The sequence below is a fragment of the Equus caballus genome, chromosome 9 (assembly GCF_041296265.1).
Source record: "Equus caballus isolate H_3958 breed thoroughbred chromosome 9, TB-T2T, whole genome shotgun sequence".
Lineage (NCBI taxonomy): Eukaryota > Metazoa > Chordata > Mammalia > Perissodactyla > Equidae > Equus > Equus caballus.
This window is the reverse complement of record NC_091692.1, coordinates 3,599,098-3,617,449: the sequence shown is the minus strand read 5'-3', so window position 1 is coordinate 3,617,449 and position 18,352 is coordinate 3,599,098. Positions and strand designations below refer to the sequence as shown.

Here is an 18,352-nt window from a genome sequence, read left to right as displayed (position 1 = left end):
AGATTTTTGAATATATCATTCCACTCTCTTCTAGCCTGTAAAGTTTCTGCTGAGAAATCTGCTGATAGCCTGATGGGGGTTCCTTTGTAGGTTAGTTTCTTTTGCCTGGCTGTCCTTAATATTTTCTCCTTGTCGTTGACTTTTGCTAGCTTCACTACTATATGCCGTGGAGTTGGTCTTCTTGCATTGATAAAGTTTGGAGATCTATTGGCTTCTGTCACCTGAAGATCCATCTCCCTCACCAGATTTGGGAAGTTCTCAGCCATTATTTCTTTGAATAGGTTTTCTGCCCCTTTCTCCTTCTCTTCTCCCTCTGGTATACCTATAATCCTTACGTTGCATCTCCTAATTGTGTCTGATAATTCTCGGAGAGTTTCTTCATTTCTTTTAAGTCTTGCTTCTCTCTCCTCCTCTGCCTGCAACAATTCTATATTGCCATCTTCCAAATTGCTAATTCTTTCCTCCATATTATCGGCCCTACTGTTCAGAGCATCTAGATTTTTCTTAATCTCCTCTATTGTGTTCTTCATTTCCAGTATTTCTGTTTGGTTCTTCTTTATCGTATCAAACTCTTTTGTGACATAGCTCCTGAACTCGTTGAGTTGTCGGTCAGAATTCTCTCTTAACTCAGTGAGTATTTTAATGATGGCTGTTTTGAAGTCATCATCATTTAGGTTATATATCTCATTTTCTTTGGGATTGTTTTCTGTGTATTTGTTACTTTCTTTCTGTTCTGGAGATTTGATGTATTTTTTCATATTGCTTGATGATGTTGATTTGTGTCTCCGCATGGAGATAGAGTTTAGTTGCTCCTTTCACTTGTTTCAGCTGCTGCGGTGGGGGGAGCAGCTGTTTATACTTCACCAACCAGGAACCCTGTCCGTAGTTGCTAACTGGGCCTGGGCCCCTCTTCGTAGCCACAGTGGCCCTTTGGATTCCCTCCTCTGCCGTGGGGGCCGTCACGGGGGGCTTCAGACTGCAGGTGCCTACTGTTGTTGCCCACCTAGATGCGCTCTCTCCTTGGGGTCTGCAACGGTGTTATGGGCTTTTCCAGCGGCCAGGGGTGGGATCACTTTTATTTGTCGCTCGGTTGCTGTCGGCACCCACCAAATCTCACTTGTCCTCTATGGGTCGCAGGAGAGCTATTGGCATCTTCTACAGTCTGTGGTTAGTACACCTAGCTATGCTGCTTTTGCCCTGGGGTCTTCCAGCCTTGTGGCTGGCGGCTGGGTGCCTTCTACTGGTGCTGTGCAGAGGCTTTCCCTAAGGCTTCTGTGAGCCTGTAGGGTTTCCCCCTAGGCTACTAAGCTGGGTCTCTGGAACTCTCTCCAGCCCCAGTCCTCTCCGAGATCTCCGGCAATCCCTAGCCTCACCTGGTGGGCAACGGCAGCTGGGGGTCGCCCCGCCCTCTGAGCTTCTCTCCGGGCCTCTGCCGGGAGCTCTGAATGCTCAGCGTGGCCCCTCTGCTACCGGCAGACAGAGAGTTTTGTCTGCTGCCCGGGCGGAGCTCCGGCGCTTCTCCACCGGATCGCCGGACCCGCCTTTGAAAGTTCCCCCGCCCCGGTCCTCTCCGAGATCTCCGGCAATCCCTAGTCCCACGGGGCGGGCAACGGCAGCTGGGGGTCGCCCCGCCCTCTGGGCTTCTCTCCGGGCCTCTGCCGGGAGCTCTGAATGCTCAGCGTGGCCCCTCTGCTACCGGCAGACAGAGAGTTTTGTCTGCTGCCCGGGCGGAGCTCCGGCGCTTCTCCACCGGATCGCCGGACCCGCCTTTGAAAGTTCCCCCGCCCCGGTCCTCTCCGAGATCTCCAGCAATCCCTAGTCCCACGGGGCGGGCAACGGCAGCTGGGGGTCGCCCCGCCCTCTGGGCTTCTCTCCGGGCCTCTGCCGGGAGCTCTGAATGCTCAGCGTGGCCCCTCTGCTACCGGCAGACAGAGAGTTTTGTCTGCTGCCCGGGCGGAGCTCCGGCGCTTCTCCACCGGATCGCCGGACCCGCCTTTGAAAGTTCCCCCGCCCCGGTCCTCTCCGAGATCTCCAGCAATCCCTAGTCCCACGGGGCGGGCAACGGCAACTGGGGGTCGCCCCGCCCTCTGGGCTTCTGTCCGGGCTTCTGCCGGGAGCCCTGAGTGCTCAGCGTGGCCCCTCTGCTACCGGCAGACAGAGAGTTTTGTCTGCTGCCTGGGGGAGCTCCGGCACTTCCCCTCCGGGTCGCCGATCCGGCCTTTGAAAATTCCCCCGCCCCGGTCCTCTCCGAGATCTCCGGCAATCCCTAGTCCCACGGGGCGGGCAACGGCAGCTGGGGGTCGCCCCGCCCTCTGGGCTTCTGTCCGGGCCTCTGCCGGGAGCCCTGAGTGCTCAGCGTGGCCCCTCTGCTACCGGCAGACAGAGAGTTTTGTCTGCTGCCTGGCGGAGCTCCGGCGCTTCCCCACCGGGTCGCCGGACCCGCCTTTGAAAGATCCCCCGCCCCGGTCCTCTCCGAGATCTCCGGCAATCACTAGTCCCACGGGGCGGGCAACGGCAGCTGGGAGACCTCCGTGCCCACCGTGTCTCTCTCTGGGACCCTCCGGGCGCCCCGAGCACCAGGCCGGGTCTCCCCGCCAATGGCGGGGAGAGACTCTCCCCGCGGGCTCAGGTGTGCAACTCCAAAGTTTCCCTCTGCGTTTAGGAGTAATTGCGGGGGGTTTAAGTAGGGTTCTGGTCACCTGTTTCCACCGTCGCTCCTCTGTTGTGTTCTCGCTCCTGCCCTAGATGTGTGTGGATCCTCTGGGGGCGTCCGTTGGAAGAAAGCCGCTTGCGGGTACTAGGCTGCCCGTCGGGGTCGGAGAGTTTTCACCTATTTCCACATCCTCCCGGAGGAAAGTCCGTCCGCCTTCCGATGTATAGTCGCGTGGGTGTCTCAGACGTCCTGAGATGCTGTCTGGATATCCTTTGTCAAGCGATAAGTGTCCAAATAATTGTAGACTCGAAGGGCGAGAGACAAAGAGGACTACTCACGGCGCCATCTTGGAAGAATCCGAGATTTTCCTTTTCTTAAGCCCCTTTCTTTATAAAATACATATTATAGTTGGTAATAGGATGGTTGCTGTGTTGTTGTTATTATTAACATCCTTACTTGGCAAAATGGAAAGTTGTCCGTCTTATATTAGTCCCCATTCTTTTTTCTTTGAAACCATACTAAGCACTGAAACCCTGGACTGGGAACCACTACTGTTAGAAAATATCTGTGGGAACTTCAGTGAATTTCCTTTCCTCCAGCCCCAGGGCTTAGAGAGAGGCAAGCACAACTCACTCCCTCATTCCAAAACAAAGAGCAGAGGAAGTAGGAAGAGTTCAGTAAGTTGGAGAGAGTTCTTTCACATCTAATGCATTCCTTTAGAGGATAAATGTATACTGTGCTTTAAATCATCAAGGAACTGGATTAAAAATATCATTGACTGCTGAAATAGATATTACAACATAGTCCTCAAAGTCGTATTAACATACCTGTCATGATTTAATCATTCCTTAATCCAAATCCATTTTACACTGTGGATTTACTCTATTATTTGCCAGAAGTAAATTTAGCATCATTTAGTTGTTTTATAAAATATTTCTAGAATCCTCTATCCCTTGGCATAACCTTCAGTGAAAAGATTTAGCATTGAATGCTCACGTCACTGAGACTCACTGTTTGTAGTTGTCAAAGTCATCCAGTACTCCAGGGTCACTGGAAGTAATGAGAAACTGACAAGATTGAAAAGGATCCTGTGTGCCTTGACACAGTCTTGAGAACACATGGGTGTCTGTGAGTTGGGTTCTGAGTGAGTCATGGTGCATTTGACGTTCTGTTGCTTTCTTTCCCTTTTCCCCTTTCTAGTGAAATCAGATGAGTTACAGACAATCAAGAAAGAATTAACCCAGATCAAAACTAAAATAGACTCCTTGCTAGGGCGCCTGGAGAAGATTGAGAAGCAGCAGAAGGCGGAGGCAGGTAAGTGAAAAGGATCTGTGGCCACAGACATGTCGGAATTAAGTCAGTGAAACACTGTCAATCACGGAGACAGAGCAGGTCCGGGGGGACCCAGGCTGAGTTTAACAGAGTTTAATACAGATGCTCGAATAAAGTCTTCAAGCCTCGAGTTGCAACAATGGGGCTTGAGTTTTTATTTTTTAGACAACATGAACCAATTTGTCTAAAATCCATATTTTTAACAAAGGGAAAAGTATTTTGATGGTAATAATAAGTAATAGTTGGATCATCATTAAAAGTTTATATCTCAGTATCAAGAAAACTTTAAGAAAATAAAATGGATTAATGGAATAATACTGTCAGGCTGTAATAGTATTCACATTTTGTTAAATTAACTACAGCAAAATTTAACAGATTTCAAAAGCCATGATTACAAAGCTCAGCTCCTGCATTGCTGCAACACTTCAAAGACTTCAGTACCCAGTTTCAGGATCCTTAGCATCTAGAATGTCCCTGGTCACCCACAGCCAAGTTGTTTGATTACATCCTTTACGACTTAACATCCTCTCTCCTTTGAATTATCAGCCTTGACCCTAGTTCGATTCTAATACAATTCTAATGCCCTTTTCACATGGCTACAGATATTTTTAAAATCATAGTATGTGAGAACTGGGATTAACTTAGAGATGAGCTTGTGCATAGTTTGAAAATTGTATTCTGCAAGGTCTTGGATGTGTCAGAGTCTCCTTGAAGATGAGATAAGGGTTAGAAGGAGCCCCAGGAAGGAGATGAACTCATCCATGAACTCCTCCTCCTTGCTCCAATCGGTAGAGCTCTACCTGTATCTGTCTTATATATTGGGATTCAATATAAGATTTAATTTACTAAAAGAGCTTTACTTTTTAAAAAATAAATAATACGGTTGTGAAGCCATTATAATCAAATTCAAACTCGCCGCTTCACAGATGAGAAAACAGGTCCAACGAGGTAAATTGCTTTTTCCGCAACCACATAACTAGCTAGTGATAGACTTAGGTCTCAAACCAGGTCTTATGAGTGAATTCAGTGCCCTTTCCAATTTATAGTCTCAGTCTCAGGTTCCACCCAGGGCCTAATCCCAGGATTTCACTGAGATGAGGCTACCTGGGAAATTCCTACTCCATGAGAATGGTCTGGGATCTGGGGCCCCGAGCTATAACAAAGAGGAGACTGCCTGTTTGTTGACTGTATCCGTGGGGGGAGGACTAGAGCTTACTTCCGGCCATGAGACGTAGGGGGCTCCAGGATGAAAAGAAGCCAGATGTGAGGTGGTAGGATAGCATCATGGGTGAGAGAAATAAGTTCTGATTCGAAATTCACATACCAGTGACTTAGCCTCAGTTTTCTCATTTATAAAATGAGGTAATAATGGTTCCTCACACTGTGAGAAATGAATGAAGTGGCATATGTAAGTTACATGGCGTCGTACCTCACGCGGAGTAAAGGCCTAATAATTGGAACTTTTGGGGGCTTGGCAGTAGCACAAACATATGTACACAAATGAACACTGACTGCTCCTTTTATACAGCCCATTTTTTAAAAACACCAGCCATATATCTAGCATGTGGTGGACTCTCATCAGCATTCATTTAGTTAAAGTGGATAAGAAATGATAGACAAAGCTGAATCTTTTTATTAAAAATTCCTATGACAATGATATTGATATAAAGGTATGCTGCCTACACGTCTTAATAGAGAAATTTAGATTTCAGAAAGTTTCTTATATGCTGTCTGTGGCACTGAAGTGTTGCTGTAACTGAAATACCTTGTGATGTTGCCTAAATCAATATTTCCCTTTGAGGAGCTTCTGTGAAATTCATTATTATGTAAAACAACCCTTACAGCAAAGGACTTTGATAACCAATTTGCGCTCTAGTTTAAAGGATTACAGAGAACTAATTTAAATATAAATCACCTCAAAGAGAAAAATGTGATCCTTATTCCATCACATTATACCTTCCAGTTTCCTGCAATGAATAATACCTTCCACGTATCTTCTTGGAAGATCACCTATAAACATCACACTAAATTTCAAAGCTCGCGTTCTCTTTTCATGAAAGGCTGTCACCTTATCTTTGTATGTGTTTAAACTGTCTTAGTCAGGAGACAGTTATTTTTTAAATGATAAGCTTAGGACTTTGATATTTATGTCTTTCTTACTTTAATGTGTCAGGAAGAAAATGGAATTATTTAATTTGTAACTTCATTCTCTTAGTAATTGTCTCCTGAACAGTATTCATATTTATGGAGCTAAGATGATCACTTTCTATATTTTCTTTATGAGAAGAAATCAGGATTGTATGGAAAGAGTCAACACTACATTATGGAAAGTGGAGAGAAATATACTAACGTTCTTAGCAAATTCTCAGTACCTCCTTATCAAATGTAAGGGGGCACTCATTTTAATGTTGATTTTGTTGCAAGCTAATTATTTGGTAGCTAACATTTACTCTTCATTATTACTCTTTTATACATCTCTCATTCCCAATTTACTTAGTCGTTTGATGATGAAAGTTTCCAGCATAGAAGCAGTGGCAGGAAGGAGATGGAGGATCATAGAAAAAGATGGGGAAAGCCACACAGCATGGAGCTTGTCCTGAGTTCAAGGTTCAAAGTATCACTTCTTGTTTGGTTGAAGGAAATTCCTAAGCCATCAGGAGTAATTGTAACGAAGCATAATTACATCATTTTGGATCCTCTGTACTTTAATTGCTTCTAATAGATATTTGTGTGGTGTCCTGACTCTTCCTTTGAGATTGTAAACTTCCTAGGAACGAAGTCCTGTCTTCTCTTCCTTTTCTTACTCTTCCCAACACCATGTACCATATACCAGGCACGAGTTAGCAAGTCATTTAATTTCTCTGGGTCTCAAGCCCCTCAACTGCACGCTAGAGGAATGGATCATGGCCTCAAATACATATCCCAGCTTTTAAATTATGATTAGTATGAATCCACCATGCATGTGCTATTTTTTTCCATTAAATAATTCAAATAACACTACTTTGGGGTATTGTGACTATGCAGATTATTGAAAAACACAAATAACACTTAACATCAGTGAAACCTACAATTATACCTCATTCCTAGATGATTCTTTTAAAAAAAAAAAAAACACATGTAAATTGCCACTTAAGAATAGCACAGTTTCTGTGCAGGGTTTGCACAGTGACGTTAAATGACTGAAAAGGGTAAAAGAAGGGGGAACGAAAACAAGAGAATAGGTATGATTCAAAGGCCACATTTACTTCACGGACAACTACATTTTTTTAAAAAAATCAAGTTTCAGACACAGAATCTCTGATGTGAAAAGGCAATTAGACATTACTTAATTCAACTTTATTCTCAGTGATGTGCCTGATACGTAACCAGCCAGTCTTGCTTGGACAATTCCAATGAAAATAGCCAGTATTAGATCTAAGCATTAGAGAGGTCCCAACCCAGAGTCCCATAGGATGAATTCATCCCACCCTTATGTTTGGTAAAAGATACAGAATTTTCTTAAATAATTTACTGTCCAAGAATTAGAATGTTACAAATAAGTATCAAGAAGTATGACTTCTTTTGAAAAATTAGAATCTTCCCATACTGCTGCTCACTGAATGCGTGCCATGCTCTTTTCAGTTGCTAATATGATAATCCAGCCAGTTCACACATTTGTGTTACTCACGTGGTCCCTGTTCATACCCGTGCTCTAGACTCCTGTGGTAGGTTCTCCTGATACTGAGCCAACGTGTTTGGCTTTCACTTGGTTCAGTTCTCCTTTTTATGTCCCCTGAAACCAAGCTTACTGTCTAAGCCATTTTGAATGTAACAGCCAACTAAATATTTAAAAAGAGCTATGATGTTCTTATCCTTTCAAAACTTTTGAACAGAGAGTTGGTATAATTACCCCATCAGTGTTCAACTTAGCTGCATTCAAATTTCGGTCATGGCATCTCTGAAGCCTTCTTTTCTCTAGATAAATATCAATAATTTCTTCAGCTGCTTCTCATGGAATTGGGTTTTGCATCTTGACCCACTGTCATCTCTCTTCTCTGGGCAGTCTATAGGTTGTCAACCACAGATTGTGGTTCTCAGAATGCAAGATGTTGTTCAGATGTGATCTGACTGCCACCGCCTATAATGTGACTACTGTTTCTGTTCTGAACACCTTACTGGTATCATTTATACTTTGGATTAAATTGGTGATGCTTCTGGTTACAGGTGTTCGATTAGACACATGATTTTGGCTCTGCTCCCTCCTGAAACTTTGTAAGGATAATAATAATGATGGGATTTAAAATATGAAAACCCCTAGGCACAGAGAGAATGGGAACAAAATTTTAGAAGCTGGACATCAGATGCAGAAGTGTACTTGACTTAGCACTTCCTGGAACTCTGAGTCCAGTTTTAACCACAGAACTCCCAAAAGGCTCAGAGGTCAAGGGATCATATTTCTCTGGAAAAGAGGATATAAATGGCTGAAAGTCTTTTGAGGAAACAGATTCCCGTATCACCATTTTCAAATGTCCCTGCCTTTTTAGAAGACTGGAGAAGTTTCCTCTAGAAAAGCTAACATCAGAGATCTCAGGGCTGGTAGACAACAAGCAAATGTGAAAGCACTGGAAAACAAGGAGAGAAGTGAAAATTTACACAATTGCTGTAGAAGTTTCAAGCATTCTCCTCTCCCTTGACTGCCAGACTACTGGCAGAGTGCTAGAAGAGGTTTTCATTGGGAAGATGAGCAGCCCAATAGGAAAGATTTAAAGATGTTAGCATGGGTTCCCCCAAGGATATGGTCAACCAGATCACTCTGCAGAAACACTATCGCCCCATGCTTACAAAGCTGCCCATCAATATTTTAACACCCCACTGTTAATATGAGCAGACAACAATGACCAGATAGTAGAAAATATTTAACATGAAAAGCAAACAGCAAAAAAGAAAAGAAAAGGAAAGTGGAGGAAACAGAGAATGTGCAGGAAGAATAAAACTTCAAAAAAGAAAAAAACTAAAAACCACTGACTAATATCCTCAGAGAGAAAGAGAAGATATTGCTTTCATGAAATAAGAACACAAAATTAAGGCCAGCCCTGCTGGTCTAGTGGTTAAAGTTCAGCATGCTCACCACTTTGGCAGCCCAAGTTTGCTTCCTGGTCGTGGAACCACAACACTCGTCTGTCAGTAGCCATGCTCTGGTGGTGGCTCATGTAGAAGAATTAGAAGGACTTACAACTAGGATATACAACTAGGCACTGGGGCTTTGGAGAGGGAAGAAAAAAAAGAAGAGAGGAAGATTGGCAACAGATGTTAGCTCAGGGTAAATCTTCCCCAGGGGGGAAAATATCCCATGAAATTAAAACTGAGTATTCACAGGGCAGATAAAAGACCTTTTAGAAATTAACTCATGATAGCACAGACCAATAACAATACAGGATTGGAAGAGAAAATTGGAGAAACTCTTCCAGAAAATATAGAAGAAAACAGAGATGGAAAATAGGAGGGGAATGATATGAAAATTACTGGATGAATATCTGAATAACAGGGTTTCAGAAAGAAAAGGGAAGGAATCATCCAAAAAAAATTTAGGTAAAAAAAATAACTAAAACTCGACATCATTAATCAGATTGAAAGGATCCAGTGAGTTCCTGGAACAATACACAAAAATAGATACACATCAAAACATATCATTGAGATATTTCAGAACATGGGGGCAAAGGGAAGATCCTACGAGCTTCCAGAGAGAGGAAAAGTGAGAGAACAGTTTTCATATAAAGAAACAGGAACAGAATGCCAACAGGTCACTCAGCAGCCAGGCTGAAAGCTAGAAGGCAATGAAAACATGCCCTAAAAATTATTTACAACCTATGATTATATACCTAATACCCAAACTATTAAATGTGAGGGTAGATGAAAGATATTTACAGATACACAAGGCATCGAAAAATTTATCTCCAATTCACCCTTTCTCTGAAAAGTACTGGAGGATGTACTTCACCGAAGCAAGGAATTAAACCGAGAAAGGGGAAAACTTGGCTTTCCCAAAGCAGGAAATCCAAAGGCAAGAGCGACAGGAATCCTCATGATGGTGGTAAAGGACATCCTAGTATATGAGCTGTTCGAGAGACCTGGAAAGAAATGAGTGCACATAAGAACTGCTCAAAAGCTCTGGGAGAGACTCTTTCAAGATGAAATTGGTAGAATGGCTAATGAGTAGGAAAGTGAATTGGTTGAGATGAGATTTACACCACTGGCTGAGGGAGGTAAGTTTGCAGAAGTACGTAGAGAGACATACATAGAGAACTAAATTTAAAACAAGCAGACAACCTAAGGCAAATTTAATTCCAAAGAAAATGAAATATTGTTCAGGAAAGAAAAATTATTCATTGTATACTAACAGCTTAGCTGCGCAAGGAATTTATATAGCTAAATTTATGTAAAAACTAAAAATTGATCAAGTCCAATTTGCAATATTGCTCTCAGGGGGATAGGAATTAATAGGAATTGTGTGACAGAGAACTGACTCTTCAGCTTCCTAAGTATGGTGTCAACAAATAGTGCATAAAACTGATCAAAAGGTAGCAATATAAGAATATTATTTAGAAATATGCGGTCATATATTTAAAAGAATCAGCCAAGTAAGTGGAAAGCCTTTAAGAAGCTGGAAATGGTGACCAGGTAGGAATAGAAGACTGCTATTTTTCATAACAAGTCTTGTAGAAATATTTGACTACAAAAAGTAAATATTTTAAAGAAGTAAATTTAAGACATAAAAATGAGACTAAGTTGTCTTTAGCAACTAGATCAAAACTTTTCCAACTCTTACTGGGGAGCTTCCTATGGCTATCCTTCAGAGAACTGTAAAAGGAAAATTGCACTGGACTCTTGTTAAAAATGGCAGGGAAACACTTTATTCAAGACTATTGCAATAGAGGTCAAGACTGTTGCAACAGGGGATAGAAATTGAGCTCAACTCTGCTAAAACCAAAGATAGGAGGATTTTTAAATGTTGGAGTGAGCTAACGGAGCAGTATTGTAGGACATTAGTAGGGAGATTGATCAATATGATTAGAGCATCTGTGTCTGTGAATTCACTCATATGAAAGTTAGGCTCCTATTATCCCACAGAGTCTGGGGGACAGAGGTCTTATCTTTCATGATGACCACATAGTGAAGGGATGGCTTCTAGGTCTTGAAAAAGATATGCCTGGGTTGTAAGGGATTTACAACTCAAAGGGGCATAGAAAGAATTTACAATTGCAAGTTTTCTAAAGTAAATGCTCTAAGTAAAAGGAGGTCAGGGGCCTATTATCAGGAAGAAGCCTGTCTGAAGTTTAGTCAAGCTGAGGGTAATAACTCAATCACAGTCTTTCAAAATTGAACTCTTTCTCCTCATGTCCTCATCTAAATATACTCTTGCCTCTGAATCTTGTCTCTGTCATATCACCATTGCATAATCCTGTCAATCAAATGTCCAACCTCAACATCATCCTCCATTCCTTCTATAGCCAGTGTTGCAAAATCTTACCTTTGGTATCTTTTTCTTCCACCCCTTCTCTCCATTTTCCCAATGCAACTGCCAATATCCAAACCCTCATCATCTCTCACTTGCTATTGCACTCACCTTATTTTTTTTTAACAACTTTATTGAGGTCTAGTTTATAAAGCATAAAATTTACCCATTTCAAGAGAGCAATTCAATGAGTTCTTAATAATTTTACCTAGTGATGCAACCATCACCACAAATCAGTCAGGACATTTTCAGTCCCTAGAACATCACCTTTTAGCTGGTCTCTCCCCTTCTAGTTTGTTTCCTCTCTACATCGTCTTCGTTGTGGCACATAGATTGACACGCCTAAAACAGCTAAGGCCCCAGACGTAGGAGTCAGACAGAACGAGGCTCACATCCTACTGGAGACCCGGTCCCAAAACTTACTAGCTGAATGAACTTTGGACAAGTCCTTATAGAATTTATAAAATGGGGAAAATAATATCTGTCCCTTAAAATTATTGATATTTAAATAAACACGATATCTCAGTAAGTTTTTAAATGACTTATACTGAATTTGTGGTCAGCTTAACAATCCAGGGTACTTCATATGAACAACTGTGAGGTCACTCTCTCCAGGAACGTACTTATGTAACTGATATTTTCATCTAAAAGCATTCCTTCTATGTAACTTTCCTGATGCTCATTTATGTCATTGTTAGTAATACCAGCCATAATAAGTCGCATCTTTCTACATGGCATGTATGGGAATCATTGAGTCGAATTCACATTATATGCAGGTGTTGTAATGTAGAATTTTTTTAAAATACAGTTTATATGGTCTGCAAAAACGTTCCTGGATACTAGCTTGGCTCTGATGAAATATATGACTGTTTTTGTATCAACATTCTTTCCAACCATCTGCTAAGTACAATTCAGCTAGCAATTAGCTAGCAATTAAGCCAGCATGTCAAAAAACTTAATTGCCAACTCAACCAATTTTCAGAGTTATATTAATGATAATAGCTATGAAGCAAACTGAATTTAATAAAAATGCTTTGAACATAAATCCTAACAATTCTAACTCGTTTTCTGAATCATATAGAGCTTTTGAAGCATAAATGAGATGGAAAGAAAAAAATGTTTGAATATGAGGATTGAAATGTAATATCAAGTTCTTTCCTTTCACGGCTTTTGAAAACCTGAGGCATTTTCCCTCAAAGAAACACCTACCTATCACTCACACTTCTTTTCCTTTGGTAGCCGCTGCTTACCTTGAACATGTGCCCCTAACTAGGCAGACTTCATTCTTGAATTGAAAATTGTCCTGGTGTGTCCAATTAGGCCTTTCTCACAACAGCCCAGGCTGTGGAGTCAGAAATCCTTAAGTGGGAGTTCTGACTCTTGCACTCTTGCCCTTATGAGCCGTGTGACCATGGGCACCTTACTGAAGGTATGTACGCCTCAGTTTCCCCATGTGTAGAATGATACACAGGCCTACCATGCAGGGTGTTTCAAGGCCTCAAGTTAATGCATGCTGCCTGGTCAGCACTTTGTAAGCACTCACTAACTTGAAGCCATAAGCAACTATTTTTTCTGTTGAAATCCATCATTTACGTAGTATTCGACAAATCTTTTAGGCGTAATCTCCTGGCTCGTTGATTCCTAATGCACTCTTTTTAAAAAAATCTCAAACTAACTCACTTTGCTCACAAAAGAAATGCTATGGTCACTCATCACTCTGACTTAAAGAAGTCAGCAGAGGCTCCGAAGGATTCCAGTGTTCAGAGGCAGCCCTCCTCCCATATCTCGTGAAGACTTCACTATTTTCTTCTCCTGGAGAGGTGTCAGTGTAAACACGAACAATTTTCTGCTAAGAATCTCTCAGACTGCACATTTCTCTTTGACTTAATGCTGTGGGGCTGTCATATAGAATGTGGCAAGGTTTCTTTTAACTTCTTCTTAGATCTGTATTTTTGCTGCCGTGGTGCCAAATTCAACAGTGGCTTCGACTCTATGAAAAGAATTTGACATCTAGCCTTTTATTTTCATTTTTTAGTTCCAAGGCAATTCATGAATATATTCATCAAATATTTCATTTGCATGTAAAGCTCTGAGTTAGCCACCAGGGATATACAAAGATGAATAAAAATGTTTCTGTCCCAAAGTAGAGACATAAATGTGTGTGCACGTGTTCATGCACACACACACACCCCCACATGCACACACTCACAATAAAAAGTATGTGATAAGTAGAAAAATACTTATGCAGATAAAGAGAATATTATGAAGTTAAGAATAACCTAAAAAATATCACTCATTTTTAGTAGAAGTAAAATTAGATAATTAGTCGGAAAAAACAGAAAAGGTGCTTTATTTCTTTCTATTTCAACAAGATAACTACTAGACCAAACCTGTTTGTTAAACTGTGAAACAACAGTTTAATAAACAAGCTGCGCTTTCATGATTTTATTTTATTATGTAATTTTATTCATGGAACCTGTCTTTTTACTGATTCTAACATTTCCCATTGAAGTGATGACAAAAATCTGTGATGATCGGATAGTGCTAAAGCATGGGCTGATTGTATTTCTGTTAAACTCCTATGACTCGATTGCCTTTGTAACTAAAGCTTTTTCTCTCAACCAGATAATGTCTTCCATGCATTTAGCTTTCAAGTGAATGAATGAATGAATGAGGATAAGTTACAGGGTTTTTTGCAGTAACTATATTGATACATCATCTCCTTTGAAATAACCGTCAGAGGATTTACGTGTATGATGTATGTTAATATAAAAAGCGGAGAGTAATTTAAAACACTATGTCTATCTAAACATAGAAATGAAGGGGCCATGTCAAAGCCAAAATTGTCCTTGGAACATATGATTCTTAATGATGAATAGTGATGAATTATTTCCCCACGGAAAATTTGTCTACAGCAATCAAGTAATTATTATAGATTCAACTCAGGAACTATTTTGAGCCTTTTATGATAATATGTTTGTGTGGCCTTTGTAGTTTAAAAAATGCATTCACCGCTTTTTCCTCATTTGAGCACACAGCAACTCTCTGAAAGATGTTAATTTTGTGCTCATCTCTTAGAGAAGAAAATTACAGTTAATAGGACTGGTAATTAGCAGCAGTGTGGATCTCAGATCCTAAATCCTCTCTAAAACCTTACATTCTCTCTTCTGTTTACAAGGCGTTCAGTGAGAGGTACAGAGCACATCAAAACGTTTCTTGATAACTGACTTATTGCATTTTTCACTTTACAAAAGACTGACATCTATATTATTCCCTTTGAATGTGACAACGACCTTTGTGTTGATAGCTCAAGTTTCAAGGAAAGTTAAACACTAATGAGAAAAGAATAAGACAACAATAGAACTAACTATAAGATGGCATTTGATCTGGGCTTTGCTTGATCAAAGGAGGTGGGATCACGTTCAGCCAGGAAGATAAGGAAAGACAGCTTGGATTCCAAAGATAACTGAAACAAATTGATCCTCCCTGCCAAATGAGGACTGCACATCTCTAAGGTCTGGTCCTCCATGGATGGGTTCTCTGAAAATCCACTATGCTTCTTTGGCCAGAAATTTTCTACAGGGAAAAAAAAAAGAATGTTACTTTCAACATCAAAAAGTGATGGTTCTCAGAGAGCAAATATTTCTGAAACTATTAGAGAAAGAAATGGATATGCCAGACCAAGTGAATTTCCAATATAATATCAATTTTAAGCAAAAGTCCATTTATGTGTTATAACAAAAGAATAAACACAATGACTTAACATTGAGAAAGTTTGTCTTTAGGAAAAGTAAGTTTGGGGACATTTTTCACGGTATAGAATGGTAATTGTCCAATCCCCAAACTGCATTCCTCTCTCTATCTTGAAATCCCCACACCTGGTCTTGAGAGCCAGGGCATTTGAACAAGCAGCCTGATGACCTAGAGCGGCTAGAAGCGAGAGCGTCGGCTGATGAGTACAAAAACCACCCTGAGGAGAAAGAGCGGACGGAGAGTTAAAACCAGAGTAGCCACATCCACTGTGCGGTCCCAAGGATCAGCGGTAGTAGAGGGATAGGGTGAAGCAGGAGAAGGGATCAACGTCAGGGGAGTCAAAACTTTTCAGTGCTCAAACTAGTGTGCCCATCACGGCTTTTTCTCGGTGGGTGCTGGTCAGAGGCCTGAGGTTGGTCGGCCTCGGCTAAACGTCTAGGGTTGTAGAGGGCAGTGATATATGCAAGAAAGATGAGACGAATAAAAGCTAGCAACTTTTCTTGTTTGTTTGGGGTTTTTCGTTTGGTTGGTTTTCTTCTTGATATATATTTGACATATAAAATTGTATATGATTAAGGTGTACAAGGTGTTAATTTGATACATTATACAGTGTAATATGATTGCCCTTGAAGCATTAGTTAGCTATCACATTACTTAATTGTCCTTTCTTTTTAGTGGCTGGAATAATTAAGTTCTAGTCTCTTAGCTAGTTTGATGATTATAGTACAACCTTGTTTTCTGTATTCACTATACTGTGCATTAGATCTCTGGGGCTTATTTACTACTCATTGCAAGTTTGTACCCCTTAAAAAGCATCTTTCTTATCCAGCGCCCATCGTCTGCTGACCACTATTTTACTCTCTGCTTTTACAAGTTTGACTTTTTTAGATTCCACATATAAGTGATATCATCTGGCACTTGGCTTTCTCTGTCTGACTTAATGTGCTCAGGATCAGTAACAGTTAAGTTCAGAGCATCTTTGGTTTGTATTTCTTGCCTAATTTGCCTTCCTTTTAGTCTACATACTTGGGTCATCGTCTCTAGATTAAACCCTTTTTTTTTTTTTTTTTAACTTGCTACTTCCTTCCTTAATTTGGATAATTTTCTAGATTTAGAGAAATCTTGACTAAGTTTTATGATAATCACTTTATAGTCTTCCTAGGACATTCTATGCTAAAAGTTATGTAGACATCAGAGAAAAGGGGAGAATTTATGCTACTTGCTTCCTTCATACTCTTATATATGCATATGAAGATAAGAAGTATAGCTTTAAAAGCAGAATTTACATCATCACTATGTTAGTTATGTTGTTATATGGAGAAAACTGAAGCTAATAAGTTGATAGAAAAACATCAAGGAATGTGTAGTCTGTGTCTATATATATGAACTAAATGTGAAGAAAGAGAGCCTAGGTTTTGTCATTTTAAGATGCCCATAGGAATTATTTTTAGTCTTGGTTGGATCTACCAGCTCTTCTCCTCCTCCGAGACAGAGCCTCAGCCCCCAAGTTTGCTCGTTGTTGTTCCCTGATCTTACTAGGCCCCTTGTTCCATGTCATTGTTATTTTCCATATTCACGATGCGGAGCATACTATCTCCTTTTTGTATTAAGAATATGCATGTATGTAGTCCTTCATAGTTTGCAAAGCATTTCCCAAATATGAGCTCTGTTAATCCTCACAGCAAACCCCAGAGGTAGGTGTTATTATGAAAGCTCTCATGTGGATGAGGAGAGGTTGACTAAATACCTCTAAATGACCAAGTAGACAAAATTTAGATTCAACCCCAGTGCATGTAATTCCACCAGGAAGTAACTAAGCTGGAACTGGAATCTTGTCCTCTGACAGCAGAGTCAAGGTACAGCCCTGTCTTATTTTCAATTCTTAAGCTTTATTATTTGGAGAATTAAAATGTAAGGACATTTATTTATATGTGACTATGATTGCAATTTTTAAAAGTTTATAGGAGAAGATATCTGCTTATTTATACATCATTTTTTATCAGTTTATTGTTTACAAATTAGTTATGTTTGAAAAGATTTGTACTGAGTCAAAATGTATGTATCAATGCTTATTTTCCTTTTAACACAAGTTATGAAAAAGATTAGAAGTGAAAACCCCAAAATCTTGGCTCTATAAGCTATCTTTATTGCCATGAAATATAAATAAATAAGCTCAAAATGTAGCATCTTTTAAAACTCAAATCAAATAAAAGGATAATCACCTGATAAAACGGCAATAATCAAGATGAGTGAAAACCACCCAGCTTTAGAGATAATCATGTACACATGGGGATGAGTTAAAGCAGGAGGTGCATAAGATGGTCTTGTTTATTCAGTACTCAATGCTTCTTGCTATTTTCGCAGGGGATGAAAACCAACCACTAGGGAAAATAATTACTACGTTGTCAGCATAATTCCCGTTTGGGTGAATTTCCGTAAATGCATACACCTTGGTAATTAGAGGGAATTCTATTAATGTAGAATGTGGCTTCATTTTTGAGCACTTATTATTTGCAAATCGCTATAATAAACACTTTGGTTTACTACTCCACACCCTGAAAGTTAAGAGGTAGTTTCCTAGTTGTAGGGATGCGCAGCATCACAAAGCCAGTAAATGATGAAGCTCGGCATTGAACCCAGGCTACCTAGCACCAGAATTTTGTCCTTAACGGTTGCAGTTAACCATATCTGCCAATAAAATTTAGACTCCAAAATTTCAAAGGATTGTTCACATAGACATATCGTCTGAAAGACAATGTATCTGCTTTTTACTTCTTTTCTCAGTGAGTTTTTGTCTTTTTCACTTAGGTTTGAACTTGTCAATGAGCTTCCTTCATCCTCCTCCCCTGAGTGCACAAGTTGTATATTTTATCTGATTTTTGCCCTTTGTCTTTGCTGTATTTTCTCCTCAGAGAGAACGTCCTTATTAGAAAGGACTATATTTAGTCAGAAAGATCAATATGTTAGTGTAAATCTTTTTTATACACTCGTACCATCCGAATTCCCTCATTTTTGCTAATTCCATTAAGAAATAAATATGCTTGCATGTAAATGCACATAGATCTATGTACATAATTGACAGACTCAATAGATTCGACTGAAACATAATATTACCTTATCTT

General features: G+C 40.4%; 1 protein-coding gene across 36 annotated transcripts in view; it reads left to right on the top strand.

Moving 5' to 3' along the window:
- RALYL (RALY RNA binding protein like) overlaps positions 1 to 18,352 on the top strand; it is a 674,426-nt gene that overhangs the window by 618,017 nt on the left and 38,057 nt on the right. For 33 of the 36 annotated variants that reach the window (XM_070222092.1, XM_070222081.1, XM_070222086.1 and 30 more), the window contains one exon: positions 3,854 to 3,967. The exons of the other annotated variants lie outside the window; for them this stretch is intronic. In XM_070222092.1, coding sequence (XP_070078193.1) covers positions 3,854 to 3,967 — 114 coding nt within the window. The remainder of the gene's footprint in view (positions 1 to 3,853; positions 3,968 to 18,352) is intronic. 36 annotated transcript variants of the gene reach the window in all.